At 42.4% G+C, this 22,866-nt stretch overlaps 1 protein-coding gene across 2 annotated transcripts in view; it reads left to right on the top strand.

Annotated features, from left to right (window-relative positions):
• kif19 (kinesin family member 19) overlaps nt 1-22,866 on the top strand; it is a 219,357-nt gene that overhangs the window by 161,487 nt on the left and 35,004 nt on the right. For both annotated transcript variants that reach the window (XM_078570994.1, XM_078570993.1), the window contains exons 7-9: nt 10,273-10,467; nt 20,523-20,669; nt 21,007-21,129. In XM_078570994.1, the coding sequence (XP_078427120.1) occupies nt 10,273-10,467; nt 20,523-20,669; nt 21,007-21,129 (465 nt within the window). The remainder of the gene's footprint in view (nt 1-10,272; nt 10,468-20,522; nt 20,670-21,006; nt 21,130-22,866) is intronic.

Genomic DNA, 22,866 nt, shown 5'->3' with positions numbered 1-22,866 from the left:
GCAAGCACTGTACTTATATAGTGCATTTAACAACGTAAAATGTCACAAGACACTTCACAGCAATGTTATCGTACAGAATTTGACACCAAACAACATCATGAGATATTAGGGCAGATAACCAAAAGTGTGGTCAAAGCGGCGAGTTATAAGGAGCATCGTAAAAGTGGAAAGAGAAGTAGGGAGAGACGGAGAGGTTTAAGGAGGGAGCTTAAAGCCTTGGGAGCTGATGAAAGGGGTGTAAAATAGGCGGGAGGCGAGATCATCTAGGAATTTGAAAACAAGGGTGAGAGTTTTGAAATTGATGTGTTCAGGTCAGCAAGCACAAAGGTGATGAGTGAGTGGCACTTGGTGTGAGTTAGGACATCGGCAGCAGAGTTTTGGATGATCTTAGGTTTATGGAGGGTAGAATATGGGAGCTCATCAAGAATGGATTGGAATAATCAATTCTAGGAGTAACAAAGGCACCAGTAAGGGCCTTAGCAGCTGCTGAATTGAGGCAGAGGCGGAGTCGGGCTATGTTATGGAGCTGGAAGTAAGCTGTCTTAGTGATGGAGAGGATATGTGGTCAATAGGCACCAAAGTTACAAACAGTTTTATTCAGCCTCAGACAGTTGCCAGGGAGAGGGATGGAGTTGAAGGAACAGAGTTCATGATGAGGTCCAAAACGATCTTCACAATATTTAGTTGGAGGAATCTTCTGCTTATCCAGTCCTGGATGTTGGACAAGCAGTCTGACAATTTCGAGATGGTGGAAGAGTTGAGAGAGGTGGTAGTGAGATAGAGCTGGCTGTCATCAGGGTACATGTGGAAACTAATGTGGTGTTTTTAGATGATGTGACCAAAGATTAGCATGTAGATGAGAAATAGGAGAGGGCCAAGGAGAGGTCCTTGGGGGATGCCAGAAGTAATGATGTGGGATGGAGAAGAGAACCATTGTGAGGTAATTCTTTGGTTATGAATGAATCGATAAGAATCGATAAGGATCGATAAGAAGCTGTGGTCCCACCAATCTAGACAATAGTAATGCCCTTACCTAATCTCAGTTCTGAAATTTTCAATCAACATAACCTCAACAACCGACAATTAAGAGGGCAATTAAGCCCATTAACAGTGCAATAGGGCCTGTCATTTTACATAGCCCGTCCGTCCAGAGGTGTCAGCTGTGGCTCAGTTCATAGCACCCTCACCTTTGAGTCAGAAGGTTGTGGGTTCATGTCCCACTCCAGGACTTTGAACAAAAAAAAAGCCAAGAACTGTGAATGTACTCGAAAGAGTTACATAGCCCGTCCAACCTTATGGTTGGCAGATGGGCAAATCAGCCAGGCGACCATTGCATTTTTCAACAAACCTCATCCACGGGCAGGATGAGATTTCTTTGATGAAATAAAATATAAATAAATTTCTGTGGACAGCATTTTCATGAACTAAATTTTCAGGTGACTGATTATGATGCATGGACACTTTTATTTACAGCTTTTGAAACCTTTATTTATGGTGATTCAGGTCTTCAGCTCCCTGAGGCAGCTCTCTGCCTTCAGGGAGCTTTCTGTCAGCGCTGGCCTGCACCTGTGTTGGCATCATTGCTTGGTCTCTTCCTGCCCCCCCTCACCCCAGCAGCGTTGAGCTTTTCAGCGCATGTTTCACGCTGGCTGTTAATTAGCCGGCCAACGTGAAATTGTGGTCAGGGGCCAATCGCAGTTGGCGGTCCGTTTCCCGGCTGATCCCGGACCCACTGATCACGCCCACCTGCCAAGCTGAAAATTCAGGCGTAGAATTCGAAAAAAGAGTCTGAGATATCTTGGTTAAAACATTTTTGAATGGAGCTGTGCACACACCTCAGGCTTTCACATACTCTGGTGAATTTGAATCCTTTGTGGCAGATTAGTATTTTGAGGGTTTCTTAATGGCACAAATAATTTTAGTGACGCCTTCAAGGCATTTCCTGTTACAGTTGCAAATGTAAATTAAAGATGGGTCAGACTGAGCAATTTCAGATTTCCTCATGAATGTTTTTTTATTCATTTGTGGGATATGGATATTGCTGGCAAAGCCAGCATTTATTGCCCATCCCAAATTGCCCGTTCAGTTCTTGTGGCGTATGTACATCCATAGTGCTGTCAGGGAGGAAGTTCCAGGATTTCAAACCAGCAGCAGTGATATATTTCCAAGTCAGGATGGTGTGAACATCTAGAATTTGCCCAATTGTGAGTTCAGGGTGGTTGGTTGGGAAAAAAGTTGCACATCCAAAGATGTAGAAAATATTCCAATGTTCACTTCATTCTGTTTCATGCTTCCTTGATGTAATGGTGTGTAATGTGAGTGACAGATACTGCTACTCCAAATGTTGATTCAGAAAGGAAATTTAACAGAGAAAAAGCACTGAGAGGTTGCCTGTTTTCTGATGGAGCAAACTAATTGGGCTGGACTTTGCGGTCAGCAACTATAAGCAATGGTGCTCACTGCAAACCACAAAGTAAGTTGTACTGTGAGATATAGCGATCCCTCTTAAGCTCTCTCATTGTGCAGTGGTACAGGAGCTGATTACAGTGCTCTTTACTGGGCATTCACAGCATGGTATTGGAGTGATGTCATCAAGCTATCCAAGCAATCAGTCACATTAAAGTATTTTCGCAGATGAGCACAGAGGAAACAGAAAGCATTAAATTAAAAACGCTTTTGAAAATTTGTACATGGAGCAAAGTAAAGATTGGGATATTTACATGGGGTGAAGGTAGAATCTAAAATATTTGGAATATTTAAAAAGTATATATTGTTTAAAAAATTAGCTTAAATCTACTAATTAATCATTTAACTGCAATCCACGATTACATAAAATTATTTTTTCAGGGCCAGTTCATTAAATGTTATTGCCCTCATCACTGTTAAAACCCAGTTATGCCTAATTGAACAAGGTGTATCTTTTTAAGGGGTTTCAAATTGTGGCAGGTAAGTTGAAATTCCCGTTAATTTCATGATTGCTGGGGAGGGTGTAGGGGTCCACAGCACAGCCGATCTTAGAATGACAGACTGCAACTTCAGGATTCCCGTGCTAATTTGTGCATGCTTGACATCCTGAAATTGCAGTCATTTCCGGAGGGGTAATGACAGCGAAAACTGTCAACACACACACACCCCCTTCCACCACCACAAAACCCCAGGCCATGTTCTGGAGGTCTAGGTGAAACAGACAGGCTGTTATGAATAGCACTTGCATCTGTCTAATTCCTGGTAGTCTAAGGGAGTGTTTAGATAGCTTCCAAATAGCATATGTTCAAACCATGATGCGCAACTCAAAATGTTCATGCCTATGATCTTCAGTATTTGTAAAAATTACTATCATTTTATATACTGATACAATTTAAATATTTAGTTATTGGAATCATCTTCATGAATACAAAAAATTTGGATCATTGAAGGCAGAGCTGTGATCGCACCTACCTGAAATAGATATAGAACATAAGAGCAGGAGTAGGCCATTCAGCCCCTTAAGCCTGCTCCGCCATTTAATTAAATCACGGTTGACCATCTACCTCAATGCTACTTTCCAGCGCTATCCCCATATCCCTTGATGTCATTAGTATCTAGAAATCTATCGATCTCTTGAACATACTCAATGACAGCTTCTACAGCTTCTGGGGTAGAGAATTCCAAAGATTCATCACCTTCTGAGTGAAGAAATTCCCCATCTCAGCCTTAAATGGCTTGCCCCATATTCTGAGACTGTGTCCCCGGTCCTAGATTCCCCCAGCCAAGGGAACCATTCTTTCTGCATCTACCCTGTTTAGCCCTTTAAGAATTTATAAGTTTCAAAGAGATCAGCTCTCATTCTTCTAAACTGTAGAGAATACAGGCCCAGTCTCCTCAAACTCTGCTTATAGTAAAGTCCCATCACAAGAATTAGTCTGGTGAACCTCCGCTGCAGTCCTTCTGTGGCAAGTTATCTTTCCTTAGGTATAGGGAACCAAAGCTGTACACAATACTCCAGGTGAGATCTAAGCAAGGTTCTATACAATTGAAGCAAGATATCTTTACTCCTGTGCTCAAATCCTCTTATGATAAAGGCCAATGTAGCGTTGGCCTTCCTAATTGCTTGCTGCACTGCATGTTAGCTTTCAGTGACCAATGAATAAGGACACTCAGGTCCCTTTGGACATCAACACTTTTAAATCTCTCATCATTTAAGAAATACTCTGCACCTCCATTCCTCCTACCAAAGTGGATAACCTCATACCTTTCCACAATTATATTCCATCTACCATGTTCTTGTCCACTCACTAAACTGTCCAAATCCGCTTGAAGCCTCTTTGCATCCTCCCCTCAACTCACATTCCCATCTAGTTTTATGTCATCTGCAAACTTGGAAATATTACATTTGGTCACCACATCCAAATCATTGATATAGATTGTAAACTGCTAGGGCCCAACTATTGATCCTTGCAGTAACCTACTAGTCACAGCCTCCTGACCTGAGAATGACCTGTTTATTCGTACTCTCTGTTTTCTGTCCATTAACCAATCCTCAGTCCATGCCATTATATTACCCCCTATGCCATGTGCTTTAATTTTGTTCCCTAACCTCCTGTGTGGGACCTTATTGAAAGCTTTCTGAAAATCCAAATACACCGCATCCACCATTATCTATTATACTAGTAACATCCTCAGAAAAAACTCCAACAGGTTTGTCAAACGTGATTTCCCATTCATAAATCCATGTTGGCCCTGCCGAATCAGATCATTATTTTCTAAGTATCCGGTTATCACATCCTTTATAACAGATTCTAGTATTTTCCCTACTCTTGATGTCAGGCTGACAGGTCTGTATTTCCCCATTTTCTATCTCCCTCCTTTCTTAAATAGTGTGGTTACATTTTCTATCTTCCAATCTGCAGAAACCATTCCAGAATCCATAGTATTTTGGAAGATGACCAACAATGCATTCACTATCTCTACAGCCACCTCTTTCAACATTCTGGGATGTAGATCATCGGGTCCTGAAGATTTATCTACTTTCAGTCCCATTATTTTCTCCAGCATTACTTTTGTACTTCATTTCTCATTCCTGCTAGTCCTTTGGTTCTCTATTATTTCCAGGAGTTTTATTGTATCTTCCTCCGTGAAGACAGACACAAAGGGCAGAATTTTCTGCCTGTCGGGCAGGTGGGCCCGACCCAATCTCCGGCGGGTGGGGAGCCGATCCCCGCTGGAGAAGCGGGCCCCGCCGCCATTTTACGTGGGCGGCCAATTAAGGCCCGCTCAGCGTGACATCCGGTGGGAAGTGCTATGCGCTTCCTGTGAGGGCGGGGGGGGAGGATTCCCCAAAAGCGAGAGTGCGCTCTTTCACGCATGCGCACGAAAGAGCGCACATCTCCCAGAGGCTAAATGCTGCCTCAGGAAGATCGCTTACACTTTTAAAAAATATTAAAAATAGAAAAAAAAAATTCCCTAACATGTCCCCCTCATGTGACAATTTCACGTGAAATGGGACATGTTCATAATTTACATAATAACTTTATTAAAATGTTTAAAACACTGCATGAAATCTCACCCCGCCGCTGGATGAGGTTTCATGTTTTTTCTATTTGCCGCCGGGGCTCCTGGCCGGCCCGCCAACCTTAAGGTTGTACGGGCAGGTCCTTTAATTGTTTAAATGACCCTGTCGATGGCCTCAATTGGCCATTGACAGGTCGGCGGGCGCACAGCTGATTTTGCTGCGGGCCCGGCTTCCTGAAAATTGTAATGGACCTGGATGACGTCCGGGGTTCCGCCCGATGTCATCCCGCGTCATTTTACGTGTTGACGAGTGGGCCCCGCCCCCTGCTCGCCAGCGGCAAAATTCTGCCCAAAGTAATTATTTAGCTTCTCTGCCATTCCCCCGTTCCCCATTATTAATTCTCCTGTCTCTGTCTGCAGTGGACCCACATTTATTACCTTTGCTAATCTTTCCCTTTTTACATACATATAGAAGCTTTTGTAGTCCATTTTTATCTTTCTTGCTCATTTACATTCATATTCTATCCTCCCTTTCTTTATTAGTTTCTTGATCCTCCGTTGCTGAATTCTAAAATGCTCCCAATCCTCAGGCTTACAACTCTATTTTGGCAACTTTATGAATTTTGATCTAATACAATCTTTAACCTCCTTCATTAACCACAGTTGACTCACTTTTCCTGTTGAGCTTTTGTGCCTTAAAGGAATATATATTTGTGTAAACCATGTGTTAATTCTTTATTTTCTGTCTAATGTCATACCTTTTAATGTATTTTCCCAATCCACCGCAGCCAACTTGTCCCCCATACCTTCATAGTTTTCTTTGTTTGGAATTAAGATGCTAGCTTCGGATTGAGCTACATCTTTTTCTAACTTCTATCACATTATGGTCACTCTTCCCTAAAGGTTCTTTTACAACCGATTATTAATTAGCCCTTTCTCATTGCATAATACTAGATCTAAAATAGCCTAGTTGTTCCCTAGTTGCTTCCTCAACATACTGCTCTGGAAAACCATCTTTACACGTTCCAAGAATTCGTCCTCCACAGTATTAGTACTGATTAGATTTACTAAGTCCATATGTAGATTAAAGTCACCCATGATTACTGTATTGTTACATGCACCTCTAATTTCCTGATGTATACCATGCCCTGCATCACCATCACTATTTGGTGGCCTATAAACAACTTCTACCACTGTTTGCTTCCCCTTGCTGTTTCTTAGCTCCACACAAACAGTTCTTCTGATCTAAGGGCCAGGGTTTTCCGGCCCCGTCGCGGGTGGGACACGCCGTGGGCGAGGCGGTGCCCCAGCCAGAAGGTGGGACCCGCCGTGGGCGAGGCGGTGCCCCAGCCAGAAGCCCATTGACCTGCGGCGGGACCGGAAGATTGCGGGGGTGGGCAGGTGCGGAAAGTGCCGCCGAAGATCTTCTCTCGCTAACATACTGACCTCATCCTTTATTGCCAGTGCTACTCCACCTCCTTTTTGTCTGTCCTTCCTAAATGGTGAACATTCTTGAATGTTCAGTTCACAGCCTTGGTCATCCTGCAGCCACATCTCCAATTAGATCATACCCATCTACTTTCATTTGTGCCTTCAATTCACCTACCTTGTTGCAAATGTGGCATGCATTCAGGTAGAATGCCATTAATTCTGCCCTTTTAGCATTATTCTGTATTTTGCCTCTATTTGGTGCTGGCATTTGTTTCTGCTGCCTTCCACTTTTGTATCCGCTTTTCCTACCTGAATTCTGTCTCAGGTTCCCACCCCATACCCCCGCCATGCTAGTTTAAACCCTCCCCAACAGCACTTGCAAATCGCCCCACAAGGATATTAGTCCCAGTCCTTCTAAGCTGTCCTTGTACGGATCCCACCTGCTCCAGAACCAGCCCCAATGCCCCAGAAATCTAAAGCCCTCCCTCCTAATTAATTTCTCCAGCCATGTGTTCATTCATTCAATCCCCCTATTTCTATACTCACAAACACGTGACACTGGGAGTAATCCTGAGATTGCTGCCTTAGATGTTCTGATTTTCAATATCTTTCCTAGCTCCCTAAAATCTGCTTTCAGGACCTCATCCCTCTTTCTATCTATGTCACTGGTACCAATGTGAACCACAATTTCTGGCTGTTAACACAGCACACCACAGACACGCCCCCCTCCACCCCCCACCCCCCACCACCGAAAAGAATGTCCTGCAGCTGTTCAGTTACATCCTTGACCCTGGCACCAGGGAGGCAACATACCATCCTGGAGTCATGTATATAGCCTGTCTGTTCCTCTAAATACTGAATCTCCTACCCCTATTGTTCTTCCACTATTCTTTCTGCCATGGTGCCACAACCTTACTCTTGCTTCAGTCCACTGAGGAACCATCGCCCTCACCTGTATCCAAATGGAAAATGAGTTAGAGAGCACTACCTGCCTGGTATTTTTAGACTTTCTGGAGTCACCCATTCCCTCCCTACCCTCATTCTCCTAACTGCAGTGTGACCACCTCCTTAAACATGCGATCCACATAGTTCTCAGCATCATGAATGCACCGTAGTGATTACATACATCATTCAAGTTCTGAAACCACGGAGGTCAGGTTTCTGCAGCTGGTGACACTTCCTGCATATGTGTTCGTCTAGGCCGCATGGAGCATCCACAACTCCCCACATACCACAGGATGCACATTCCACATGGCCAAGCTACCCTGCCATACCTTAACCCTATTTTAAGACTATTTACTATAAATTTAAAAGTAGAATCACTTGCCCTTAACTCACCAATCAGCTCCTTCTCCTGTGCCTATAAGGTAGGTACCTAAGGGTATGTAAACTTTTATGTTTTTCTATAATCTAGCTATTTACACACCTTTCCTAAAAGTGATGAATTAACCTAGCTACTTGCACACAGGCCTTTACAGTAGACACTCACCGACCAATCAACTTAGGACTCTCTTGTGGTGTCAGTGTTTGTTTGTTTTTTCACCCTCCCTTCAAATTCAGCACGTGCCAATCCAAGCAGGATATGTGTAGTATTTACATTCTCAGTTAATTCAGTTCAACGAGCCAAAGAAATCATAATATACCCAACTGGGATTTAGGGTTTTTTTTTTAGCCAGGTTTTTCTTAGACTCTACTCAGTGAGTTAAACGGGGAGAAATACTCGCCAAAGTTGGGATTCCAGCTCGGGCCTTCCATCTCATTTAGTTTGGTGTTGATGTAAATTATGCTTCTTGATGAAATAAACAGTTCGCACTTTGAAGCAGTAAAATATTATGAGCGAAAGTAGTCCCCAGAGTATATCTAGAAAACCTTATTCTGGACGACAGAGAAATTCTAGTTGTGAACAGTGCATATAAAATTTTTCCAGTTGTCTTGTAGCTAGAATTTTCTTACAAGATTGAGTATGAATTGTTCTGAATGTGTCGATATATTTATTGAACTTCCACTGTCATGTACTGCAGCTGGGTGTTAAAAAGCAGGATACAGTTGTGCATGAGTTATATATTTTTAATTCTAATTGATGCTACATTTACAGTTTTAAAGTTAGGAATTTAATTTTGTTAAATTTTTTGTATAATTCTGAAAATGCACTGTTAGGATTAATATCACACTTGGGCACTGTACACTGCTCTGGTCTCCATACTATTAAAAGGATATAGAAGCCCTGCAAGGAAAGCAGGAAAACTTTGCAAGGATAATACCAAAGCTGAGAGGTTATAACAATCAGTAAAGACTGAATTGACTATGAGTTCTTTTCTCTAGAAAAGAGAAAACTTGAAGGGTGACCTGATAGAGATTTTTAAGGTTATGAAATGGTTTGATAGGATAAATGTAGAGGAAACGTGTCTGTGTCTGGGGGAGAGCAAAATTTGGGACCATAATTATAAGACCAATAAATCCAATGGGGAATTCAGGAGGAATATACCCAGAGAATAGCTGGAATGTGTAACTTGCTGCCATAAGGAGCGGTTGAGGTGAATAATTTAAGGGAAAGCTAGATAAGCACATGAGGGAGAAAGGAATACAGGTACTGTGTCTTAAAACTGAAAACTTCAGGACTGAGTCCGTGCTGGATTTCAGATCTTGCTGGTTTTCGGAGAAAAAAACTTGGAAGCTTAATTCAATTAATAGGGGACACGTGAAATCAAATGAATAAGTTTTTTAAATTAAAGTTTGCAAAAAGAATACATAATAGCGAAGAAATAACATTTGAAAAATAAATTAAATAATAAGGTATGTGAGGCTGACTCGCAGGCTGTGCTAGATTCAACATATGGTGAAGCTACCAGAGAATTGCAGCATCCTGTATGTGTGGAAACACGACCTATCACGTATGTCAAAGAACTTCAAGCGCAGTGCACGGAGTGGATCTCGCCAACTAATAGGCAAACGGAGAACCCTTGACCTGGTTCACCTTCATTGTGTGTCCACTAAAATGTCTTTTTTTAAAAGCTATTTTACTCATTTAATAACAATTGAAATTGCTGCCTGGCAGCTTATAAAAATGTCCAGTTTCCGGACAATTCCGGTTTTCGGATAGTCAGCTTTGAGACACTGGCCGGAATTTTACCTCCCCATCGGGGCTGGGACGGGGCTGTATAAAGCAGTGAGCCATTGTGAACTCCATTGACTTTGGCCGGAAGGTAAATTATGCTGATTGGTTTAAATGAAGAAGGATGGGAGGAGGCTGAGGTGGAGCATAAACACCTGGAAGGACCTGTTGGGCCAAATAGCCTGTTTCTGTGCTGTAAATTCGACATAATCCGAACTCAACCTCTTCTTCCTGATTAGATAATGCAGCTGTTGGTGAAAGGCAACAAGCAGAGAACGCAGGAACCCACTGCAGCCAACAAAACCTCCTCTCGATCTCATGCTGTCCTGCAAGTCACCGTTAGGCAGAAGAGTCGCATCAAGAACATTTTGCAGGAAGTACGAATTGGACGGCTATTCATGATCGACCTCGCGGGATCCGAGAGAGCTTCACAGGTACGTCACATGGCCTTTCTTATAAACATGACGCGGTGTCACAAATCCACGTGAAGGTTATTGGAACAAATCAGAGATTTATGTAAATAGAAAACTTTAAAAAAATAGAAATCTGATGTTCTTATGGCAGATATTCTTGAAAGTGTTCTCTGATCCCCACACCCCTTATTAATGTCAATGCTGAGTACCCTCTAAGTGGACACGTAATATGACATTAAGCGTCAAGTGGATGATCCACCTCGGCCTCCATTGGAGATCTCCAGCATCACAGATGCCGGTCTTCGGCCAATTCGATATCAAGATATGAATGCTCTGGGTACTGCAAAGACTATGGGCCCTGGCAGTATTCCGGCAATAGTACAGAAGACTTGTGCTCCAGAACTTGCCGCACCCCTAGCCAAGTGTTCCAGTACAGCTACAACACTGGCATTTAACCAGCTATGGGGAAAATAGATAGAGTGAACAGGATAAAATTGTTTCCGTTGATGGAGAATTCTAGAACCAGGGGACATAGATTCAAGATAAGTTGCAGAAGGTGTAGGGGGGACAAGAGGAAGAACTTTTTTAAACAGAGGGTAGTGGGTGTCTGGAATTCGCTGCCCAAGTTGGTGGTAGAGGCAGAAACTTTAAACTTGTTTAAAAAGTACCTGGATCTGCACCTAAAGTGCTGTAAGCTGCAGGGCCATGGGCCGGATGCAGGAAGGTGGGATTAGAAATGGCACCTGGGTGTCTTCGGGCTGGCATGGACAAGATGGGCCGAATGGCCTCCTTCTGTGCTGTAACTTTTCTATGGTTCTATGGTTCTATGTCCAGTACACAAAAAGCAGAACAAATTCAACTTGGCCAATTACCGCCCCATCAGTCTACTCTCCACCATTAGTAAAGTAATGGAAGGTGTCATCAACAGTGCTATCAAGTGGCACTTGCTTAGCAATAACCTGTTCACTGATGCCCAATTTGGGTTCAGCCAGGGTCACTCAGCTCCTACCTTGGTTTACAGCCTTGGTTCAAACATAGACAAAAGGGCTGAACTCCAGAGGTGGGGTGAGAGTGATGGCCCTTTATATCAAGGCAGCATTTGACCGAGTGTGCCACCAATGGGCCCTAGCAAAACTGGAGTCAATGGGAATCGGGGGAAACTTCTCCGCTGGTTGGAGTCATACTTAGCACAAAGGAAGATAGTTGTGGTTGTTGGAGGTCAATCATCTCAGTTCCAGGACATCATTGCAGGAGTTCCTCAGGGTAGTGTCCTAGACCGAACCATCTTCAGCTGCTTTGTCAATGACCTTCTTTCCATCACAAGGTCAGAAGTGGGGATGTTCGCTGATGATTGCACAATGTTCAGCACCATTCATGACTCCTCAGATACTGAAGCAGTCCATGTCCAAATGCAGCAAGACCTGGATAATATCCAGGCTTGGGCTGACAAGTGGCAAGTAATATTCACACCACACAAGTGCCAGGCAATGGCCATCTCCAACAAGAGAGAATCTAACCATCGCCCCTTGACATTCAATGGCATTGCTATCACTGAATCTCCCACTATTAACATCCTGGGAGTTATCATTGATCAGAAACTGAACTGGACGAGCCATATAAATACTGTGGCTACAAGAGCAGGTCAGAGGCTAGGAATCCTGCGAAGAGTAACTCACCTCCTGACTCCCCAAAGCCTGATCACCGTTTACAAGGCACAAGTCAGGAGTGTGATGGAATACTCTCCACACTCAAGAAGCTTGACACCATCCAAGACAAAGCAGCCCGCTTGACTGGCATCCCTTCCACAAACATTCACTCCCTCCATCACCGACGAACAGTAGCAGCAGTGTGTACCATCTGCAAGATGCACTGCAGAAACTCGCCAAGGCTCCTTATGAGCATCCTGCAAATCCACGACCGCTACCATCTGGAAGGGTAAGGGCAGCAGAAACATGGGAACACCACCAAGTGGGAACACCACCACCTCCAAGCCACTCAACATCTTGACTTGGAAATATATCGTTGTTCCTTCACTGTCGCTGGGCCAAAATCCTGGAACGCTCTCCCCAAGAGCATTGTGGGTGCGCCTGTACCACAGGGACTGTAGCGGTTCAAGAAGGAAGCTCACCGCCACCTTCTTAAAGGCAATTAGGGGTGGGCAATAAATGTAGGCCTGGCCAGCGAAGCCCACATCCCATAAATGAATAAAACAATGGTGGTGTACTGGGCTCAACATAAGAAATTAGATTTTTTTATGAACTAGCTTTGGTTTTTATTTTGGCATGAAAATGGTACAAAGGTTCTCAGTGGATTCCTGGGGTTGATGTTCACAGGGCAGTGCTTCCCAAACTTTTTCCTGGTGTGACCCCTTTTTAATGCCTCAGGCTTTGTGTTACCCCTGGAGTGGGGAGCGTGGCAGGGGTGTTTTAGCTCCTGAGTGGGGGTGGTGGGGCTCAGCTCCTGAGTGTGGGAGGAGGGAGAGGTTCAGTTTGGTGGGAATTGTTTAAACTGCAGTGCTTTTTTTTTAAAAAAAAAAGAAACACCTACTTTTACACAGGCTTTTTTTGCAGCAGCAATCAGGCCTCAAAGATCTGTCCATTAGGCCACGCCCACCATTCAAATAAAAACATGCGGATTTGAAGGGGGTTTGCAGTTGTTAGCACTCAGTCCGAGGTCCATGACAGCCATTGCTGCCATGGAGCTCGCAATCCCAAAATCCCGTCACACGACCCCACTGGGGCTTGCGATCCACAGTTTGGGAAGCCTTGCTATGTTGCTTAACAGAATGCTTTGCGTATTCTGGAATTCTAACAAACTATCCAGAATCGTTAGCATACAGGACTCAACAGAGCAGACTCCATAAACTTTAAATTATGCTGAAATGGAAAAAAAAAGTATTTATCTCACTTTAAGTTGTATCAATGCAAGATTTTTGAGATCAGTTAAAAGGTTGAGGTGCAAATTTTTAAACCTGGGAAGGGAAAAAAATCTAAATGCATGTAGCATCTGTAACATTTGAAGTGCATTAGTCACTTTATTGTGATGTGACTGCTTTCAAAATGGTGAATCAGGACACAAGTTTAGTAAGAGATATTTTCTCAAAACTCGTGGGTCAATTGTTGGTGAATCTGAATCAGTTAGTTGAAGTGTTTTAACACTTTAGGATAGCTAATTTACCTATATCTGAAGAAGCTGTTGTGGAGAAATCAAACAAATAATGTGGAAATTGTGGGGGGGGATGTTTTTAATTTCAGGTATTCAGAATCAGCTGTATTTTGCTATTGCTCTGCCCAAATAAAATAGTAGGAATTTTAGAAATTACTATTTTAAGATGATTTGAAAATGTCAAATCTTTTAAGATCAATTCTCGAACATGAGGAGTGCTGAGTTAGCATCTCAATGGGGCTGTGGTAGGCACATGATAATTAGCCTCGGTGTTATGGAGGGAGAAATTTGGCCCAGGTTCCCGTTCCTGATCTAACTACTGGAAATGTGAATGCGTAAATGTGTGGCTAGCCTGTGATGCTCCTTGTGACTGAATATCCTGCTCACGCTCCCTTTCAAGACACATTTGCTCACAGCTGAGCAAGGTACCAATGGGCGCCATGGAGCCCATGAAACTGCACACCCATGAGGAGAGAAGGGAAGAAAGTATTTGGGGAAAATATACACCTTTTCAACCAAAAGAAAAATCTATATCCTGAGGTAATTTTAGATCAAACTTGTTTTCCTGTTTTTTCTTGCTGCAGCGACTTGTTAAACAAGTTACCGTGCAACCAGGTTCATCTCCGCTACAAGCCATGGCTTTGACACTTCCAATTAACTAATGTCACCAAAAGAAAATAGATTTATTTCAGTAGGTGTATTAGATTTAATATTTGCCCATTAGCACCCTGCTCACATCATCGTTGGTTAGGAAAATTGGTGAGGAAACCATTCACTGTGACGTGATGTCCAGGGGCCTTCATATTTTAATTACTGTAATTTGCTGAAATTACCTCCTTGCGCTGGAGTGCAGAGTTGGCATTTTATGTCATTTTCTGTTGTGCTTTGTGCAATTCCATTTAAACGTTTAAAAGACGATATAATGCACCTTTAGCTCAGTGTAGCACAAAAGCAACAATTATAGCTGCGCTTGGTGAAAATAAGGAATGGCTGCCTACTGTGCCAGTAGGTTAAGAACTCATTGCCTCCTGTATTTAAAATATATGTAGTACATAAATATGTATCTGCAGATTGTGGCACTGTTTCAAACAATTTTCAAAACACAATTCTAGAAATAGTAATGCTTCTAAGTGCTGTTATGAAAAGAAATCTTGAGTGCAGGTGCAGCATCTAAGATCCGTTGCTTTACTCTGGCACAAATGTGGCAGAACGACAGAATGAAATTGGGTACAGGCTGCTCAGGCTGGTTCACACCACCACCTAGTGGCCATAAGAAGGACTATGGCTTTATTTTAAAGCTTATATAAAAAATAAAAGTTTTACAAAAATGAAAAACAAAAAAAAATCTGTGGAGAGAGAAACAGACGCTAACGTTTCAGGTCACTGGCCTTTCATCAGAACTGATGACCCATCTGAGAAGATTTGTATTTTATTATTTTCCCTTGTAAGACTGCTATTCTGCAGGGCAGGACTGACTGGTTTTACCAGTTTTGCTCCCAGAGATCAATTACACTTAGAAAGCTTTCTTTCATCAGCTTGTGGCCCTGCTAAAAACGAGTGCACTCATGTAGTGAGGACAGGCAAGTTTGCCCCCAGATTGAAGACCATGATGGGTAGCCTGTAAAATGGCTATGTTTTATTTGTAGCTAACAATTAACAGTTCAGATGAGAATCACTTTAAAACTGTTGGCCTGATGTGATGCAACTTTTTAAAAAATAACCTTTGCAGATGTTTTTTATTTATTTATAGCAAAACATTATTGAAAACAAACATCAGAATATATGGGTCCAAACATTTGAGAATGTAAGACTTTTACCTATTATTTTCCATGGGGGGGTTACATTAAAATTAGGTCAGTGATCTATTGTGAAATTTGCCTTTTCAAACCATCTTGTGCATTTTTCCTTCATAATACGAATTATCAACAGATAACTTTGTCCTCCAGTGATGTGGTTCCATTGATATTTCTCCAACAATTTTCAAATGACAATATAGTTTTGTTATCACTGGTGAAGGGATAGTATCTTATTCATCTAGTGAAGACTATGAATGATAAAGGACACATTTATTGAGTATATCCATGTGGCGTTACAATGTGTAATTTCAATGGGTGCTGTTAAAGGAATACAAAGCGTATGATGCATATTCACTTTTGGCTGAAAGAATATGCTTACTGTGGGCTGCTGTAAATGCTGGCACATCTTCCCAATGTGAAGAACAGAAGTCACGGCAAAATAACACGGCTGCTGGAGAGGTAGCAAGAGCTGAAGAAACAGAAAAATTAGGAACCTGCGAGTTGTGTGAGGTACCGTCAGCTTTTATTTCTTTCAGACTGCAATGTCAATTCAAAACAGAACAATAAAAGCTGACTGTATCTCATGTACCAGTGTAAAGGGCCAAGAGTAGTGAGGGAGAGGAAATTACTGAAATATGCACAAGAGAACTTTCTTGATCAATGTGTTTCTAGCCCAATGTGAAAAAAAGAACAGTGCTGGATCTGGTTCTAGGGAATGAAGTGGGGCAAGTAGTGTGTGTTTCAGTGGGGAGCAGTTGGGGAATAGTGATCATAATATCATCAGGTTTAGAATAGTTATGGAAAAGGACAAGGAACAATCAAATGTAAAAATACTTAACTGGAAGAGGATAATTTCGGTGTTGAAAAGGAACAGGTGGATTGGAGTCAAAACTTGGTAAACATAACTGTAATTGAACAATGGGATACCTCCAAGGGGGAGATAGCTCAGTTATGAAGTAGTTACATTCCCATGAGGGGAAAGCTTGGACATCCAAAGCTAGAGCTCCTAGAGGATTAAACATATGAAGATTAAAATGAAACCAAATAAGGAGGATTTTGACAAAAAAGGTTCGTAATACAGTTAAAAAGCAAGCTGAATACATTAAGTACAGAGGAGACCTGAAATACAGAATAGGTGATACAAAGGAGGTCTGAAAAACAGAATAAGTCATGCAGAGAATGTCAGAATAGATTAACAGCTAACATAAAAGGGAACTCAAAAAGGAAACAAAACAGAGAACTAAAATGGTACCAGGGATGAGGGACTTTAGTTATTTGGAGAGAAGCTGAGTTTGCTCTCCTTACAACAGAGAAGATTATGGAGAGATTTGACAGGGGTGTTCAAATTCATGGATGGTTTTGATAGGGTAAATAAGAAGAAGCTGTTTCCAGTGGCAGAGGGGTTGATCAGTAACCAGAGGACAAATTTGAGGTAAGTGGCAAAAGAGCTAGGCGGTATGCAGAGCAAAAATGTATGCTGTAATCTGGAATGCATTGCCGGAAAGGATGATCGATGCATATTCAATAATAATTTCAAGAATGAATTTAATAATTCCCTTTACTTGAAGGGAAAATAATTGGAGATCCAAGGGAAAAGAGCAGGGAGTGAGACTAAGTGGGTAGCTCCATCAAAGAGTTGACAACGCCACAATGGGCCAAACAGCCTCCTTCTTTGCGGTATTCTGTGGTTATTTGCCTTTCCTAATTTCCATCTTTCTCCTGCCACTAGTCAAACTAGAGTCAATGGGAATCAGAGGGAAAACTCTCCACTGGTTGGATTCATACCTAACACACAGGAAGATGGTTGTGATTATTGGAGGTCAGTCAACTTAGTCTCATGACATCACTGCAGGAGTTCATCAGGGTAGTGTCCTAGGCCCAACCATCTTCAGTTGCTTCATCAACGACCTTCCCTCCATCATAAGGTCAGAAGCGGGGGTGTTCACTGATGATTGCATAATGTTCAGCACCAGTCGCAACTCCTCAGATATTGAAGCAGTCCATATCCATATGCAGCAAGACCTGGACAATATTCAGGCTTGAGCTGATAAGTAGCAAGTAACATTTGTGCCACACATGCCAGGCAATGAACATCTCCACAAGAGGGAGGTTAACCATCTCTCCTTGGCATTCAGTGGCATTACCATCACTGAATCAACCACTATCAATGCTAACCTGGAGGTTACCAGAAACTGAACTGGACTAGCTATATAAACACCGTGGCTACAAGAGCAGGTCAGAGGCTGGGAATTCTGTGGTGAGTAACTCACCTCCTGACTCTCCAAAGCCTGCCCACGATATATAAGGCACAAGTCGGGAGTGTGATGGAATACTCTCCACTTGCCTGGATGAGTGCATCTCCAACAACACTGAAGAAACTCAACACCATCCAGGACAAAGCAACCAGCATGATTGACACCCCATCCACCACCTTAAACATTCACTGCCTCCACCACTGACGTACAGTGGCAGCAGCGTGTACAATTGACAAGGTGCACTGCAGCAACTCACCAAGACTCCTTTGACAGCACCTTCCAAACCTGCAACCTCTACCACCTAGAAGATCAAGGGCAGCAGGCATATGGGAACACCACCACCTGCAAATTCCCTTCCAAGCCACACACCATCCTGACTTGGAAATAAGGCCGTTCCTTCATTGTCACTGGGTCAAAATACTGGAACTCCCTTCCTAACATCACTGTGGGTGTACCTACACCACACGGACTGCAGCGATTCAAGAAGGTAGCTCACCACTACCTTCTCAAGGGCAATTAGTGATGAGCAATAAGTACTGGCCCAGCCAACAAAGCCCACACCCCATGAACAAATAAATAAAATCTCCCTCTGTTGCTGGAACTACCCAGACTGACGTGAGCTCTCCCTCCACTCTTGGCCTGTGAGCTCTCTGTTTGTTCCCAGTCTAAGAGCTTTGTTCCTCAGCAGTATGCTGTTTTTCCCTCATGCTTGCTTGTAACTTAACTGGACAAGCTATAGCATAAGGGTCTGGCACATGAAGGGTTAATGTGGGACTGAGTAAAGTACCATCTACACAGTGATGTAAGAGAAGACATGATCTGCACCTAGGAGTCTGCGTAGTGTTGGACAGAGCTATGTGTAGAAGTAGGTATGGAGACAGCTCCTATCCTAGACCTTTACTGTAGCTATGTATATAGTTTCTAGTAATTAATAAGTGCGTACTGTTGGATAACTAAGGCTATAAATACCTTAATAAGACCTACCGAACTTTGCCCAACACCTTACAACATAAGCCACATAGCTATGTGATGACAAGGGCAGGTCAGGAGCTAGGTATTTAGTGGCAGCTAGCTCATCTCCTGACTTCCTAAAATCTTTCTACCATCTGACAAGGCACAGGTCAGCAATGCGATGGAATACCCTTCACCTGCCTGGATCATTGCAGCTGGACAATGCAGACCTTTTGATTGACATCCGGCTACCACCTTAAACATTCATTCCATCTACACCAACGCACATTGACAGTAGTGTGTACAAGGTGCACTGCAATAGCGTGCCAAGACCTTTTCAACAGCACCTTCCAAACCGGTAGACTGTACCACTGAGAAGGACAAGAGCAGCTGATGCATGGGAAAACCACCACCTGCAAGTTACCCCTCCAAGTCCAACACCATTCTGACTTTGAAATACACCATGCTACTTTCATTGTCGCTGGGTCAAAATCCTAGAAATCCCTCCCTACCAGCACTGTGGGTGTACCTAAACCACATGGACTGCAGCGATTCAAGAAGGCAGCTCACCACCACCTTCTCAAGGGACGGTAAATGCTGGCCTTGTCAACAATGCCCACATTCCATAAACAAATAAAAAAAGGGGAAAAAAACTGAAACTTGTTCTACTGTGACTCCTACTCTTGCCATTTTCCCCATCAATTATTATTCCTGCAGGATCCACTGTTCCTGTTCCCATAGTGTTGGGAACCAATCACCCAGACCCACCCCTGTTTATAGTGGCGATGGCTGCAATCTGGCTGTCTCCCAGCAGTGACATGCTGGTCTCTAGTGGCTGGCTTCTACTTATGAATGATGGTTTCTCATGGTAGCTGGCTTCTCGTCACTGTTTTATCATAATGGCTGCCTAATTGCAAGCTCAGTAGTTGGTTGTTTTCTAATGGTTGGCTGCTGGTTATTTCTGGGTAGGCTGCTAGGAGTGGGCTATTAATAGGGGCTGGCTGGTTGGTGATACCAATATGATACCAAGCAGATATCCTCAATAAATGTGTCTTCAATCATTCAGTTGCCTTTGGTTCCATAATGAAATCCAATCACTCTCAAGGATGAGGCTTTCCTTTTGAAAGCATTTCAGCAAATCTCAGTCAGTCAGCACTGGAACTAATGCTTAGCCCTTTAATATAATGAGCAATTTAATAACTGATCCTGGACTGCAACTGAATGTCCCACCACTGCTACGTATATACATCATGAGACTGTCCATTACATTATAAAGATAATTAGGAACAGGAGAAGAACATTATGCATGCCAAGTATTTCCTTTTCTGCTTCTCAGTCCCGTCTCTCTTTAGTAAACCATCGAACTGCCTCCTTGACTCATTTCCACTGTCAATCTCAATGGTCTTCTCTGAAATTTATTCCAAAATTATTGTGTCCTTTGGTTGAAAAGTTCTTCATGACGTCCATTCTCACTCCTAACTTCTTCACTTTTAGTTTCTGGAAATTTAAATATAAATTCTTCATGATAATAAATAAATCACCTGGCTCACTTTTTGTCAATTCCTTGCGTTATTTTGAAAACTTCAATCTGATCAACTTGGTCTCTTACAAAGAAACAATGCCACATTGCTCGCTTAACCTATCTGCACAGTTTAAACCCTGGACACCCAAAAATAAATTGAATTTCTTATTTTTCCACACTACATCTGCTGGATATGTAACTTATAGATTTCTGTAAAGATTTTAAAGTATGGAAAATTACATTTATGAACTATTGAAGACATTTTTAATTCATGGCTTGTTGCTGAAAGGGCAGATCTCCTGTGATGCCTTTGGAGGCCTCACTATTGAAGGCTTCATCTGCTTTCAAGTAAATTCACTGTACTTAATTTCATGGTCGTTTTTCCAGACACAGAACCGTGGAAAACGAATGAAGGAGGGAGCACACATCAACCGATCACTATTGGCGCTTGGAAACTGTATCAATGCTCTGAGTGAGAGGGGAGGAAATAAATACGTCAATTACCGAGACAGCAAGCTGACACGATTGCTGAAGGTATGAGGGTGTGTGTATGTATCAGGATCAGGATCACCATGTTTGGTGATCTAACCCTTTCCATTATTGCTCAAGGATTTCATTAAGCTTTCCCTGGATAGACCTGACGCTGATGTAGGATTACTATACGTAATTAAACTGTGACTATTGCTTTTGTTAAAAATGGATACATTCCTTCATCAAACAACATAAGTTTTGTACAAAACTGCAATTTTATTGTTAATGTGCACATAATCAGAGTTAATCAGGCTTTGAGCACCTCTTCCCTTCAGTCAGTTGCCATTAGCAGGAAAGCACAGATTTCAGTTTGAGTTTGCTTCCTTCTTTCCCATGGCAGGATTCGTTGGGTGGAAACAGCAGGACTGTGATGATCGCCCACATCAGCCCAGCCAGCCTCTCCTTTGAGGAATCACGGAATACTCTCACTTATGCAGACCGTGCCAAAAACATTAAAACCAGGGTAAGCGCCAGGCAATTTTCTTCAATATATGGATTTAAATTATTTGTTAGCTTTAAATCTACAATACATTTTTTTTTAGGAAGAATAGCTGAGGAAGGAAATTTGTGCTTTTGAGTTGTTTCAATTCTCTTAACTCGATCACAACACAAATTCACAAGAACATAAGAAATAGGAACGGGAGTAGACCATTCGGCCCCTCGAGCCTGCTCCGCCATTCAATAAGATCATGGCTGATCTTCCTGAGTTTCGATTTTCACATTCCCATCTAACCCCGATACCCTTTGATTCCCTTGCCTAACGAGAATCTATCTACCTCTGCCTTAAAAATATTCAATGACTCCGCTTCCACCACCTTCTGAGGCAGAGTTCCAAAGTCGCACAACCCTCTGAGAGAAAATATTTCTCCTCATCTCTGTCCTAAAAGGGTAACTCCTAATGTTAAAACAATGCGCCCTAGTTCTGGACTCATCCACAAAAGGAAACATCCTTTCAATGTCCACCTTGTCAAGGCCAATCAGGATCTTGTAGACTTCAATTAAATCACCCCTCACTCTTCTAAACTCCACTGGAAACAAGCCCAGTTGTAGGATTTGTTTGTCCAACCTTTCCTCATAAAACAACCCACTCATTCCAGGTAGCAATCTAGTAAACCTCTTTTGAACCACCTCCAATGTGTTTACATCCTTCCTTAAATAAGGAGACCAAAACTGCACATAGTATTCAAGGTGCAGTCTCACCAATGCCCTATATAACTGAAGAATAACATCCTTAGTTTTATGCTCAATCCCTCTCGTAATAAAGGATAGCATTCCATTAGCCTTCTTAATTACTTACTGTACCTGCATATTAACTTTTTGTGACTCATGTACTAGAGTACCTAGATCCCTCCGCTCCTCAGAATTATGCAGCCGTTCTTCAATCAGTGAATCAACAATCACAAATGTATCTGAATCTTTAATAACAGTGACTTTGATGTCATGGTGATTGTGATAGCGTCACCAAATTCAAAAGGGAGACATATTTGTGGCAGACCCAACACAAATAGCTTGTGAAATGAGCCTTTCTATTGAGGAATTAAATTCTCAGCTAGCAAGAGGTGTAAAATTGAGAAAACAATGTTCATGGTAATATTCATGATGAGGTGTCAGCCTTTGCTCCATTGGTAGTATTTTTATTTCTGGACCATGAGGTCGTGAGTTCAAGCCCCTGCAGAGTCCTGAGCACATGGTCTAGGCTTTACACTTCAGTGGAGGATTGAGGGAGGACTGCCTTGTCAGCAGTGGCATCTTTAGGATAAGACATCAAGGCCTCATCTGTACTCTTTGTAGATATATGAGATCCCATGGTTAAGTGTCAAGAAGGGCAGGGGAGATGTTCTGGTGTCCTGACCAACATTTATTCCTCAACCAACATCACTGAGACAAATGATCTCATTGATCTTCATATTGTGGGACCTTGTTGTGCATAAATTACCTACTGTATTTCTGTACATTACAATGGTAACTACCCTTCAAATATAATTAGTTGGCTATGAATCATCTTTGGGTTTCCTGAGGTTGTGAAAGGGGCTAGATCAATTCAATTCCTTCTCTCCTTCATTCTTTCCTTTTTCATTTTCTCCCTCTCTTTAAATTCTTCCAATACTTAGGAACTGATTTTCTAGAAGGCCCAAGTCACATCCAGTTTCTCTATTCCTCCAATTCTTTTTACCGTACAGTAAATATTCACAGTGATCGA

Source organism: Cetorhinus maximus, chromosome 24 (assembly GCF_964194155.1).
Source record: "Cetorhinus maximus chromosome 24, sCetMax3.hap1.1, whole genome shotgun sequence".
Taxonomy (NCBI): Eukaryota; Metazoa; Chordata; class Chondrichthyes; order Lamniformes; family Cetorhinidae; genus Cetorhinus; species Cetorhinus maximus.
This window is presented reverse-complemented; position numbering and strand designations above follow the sequence as displayed.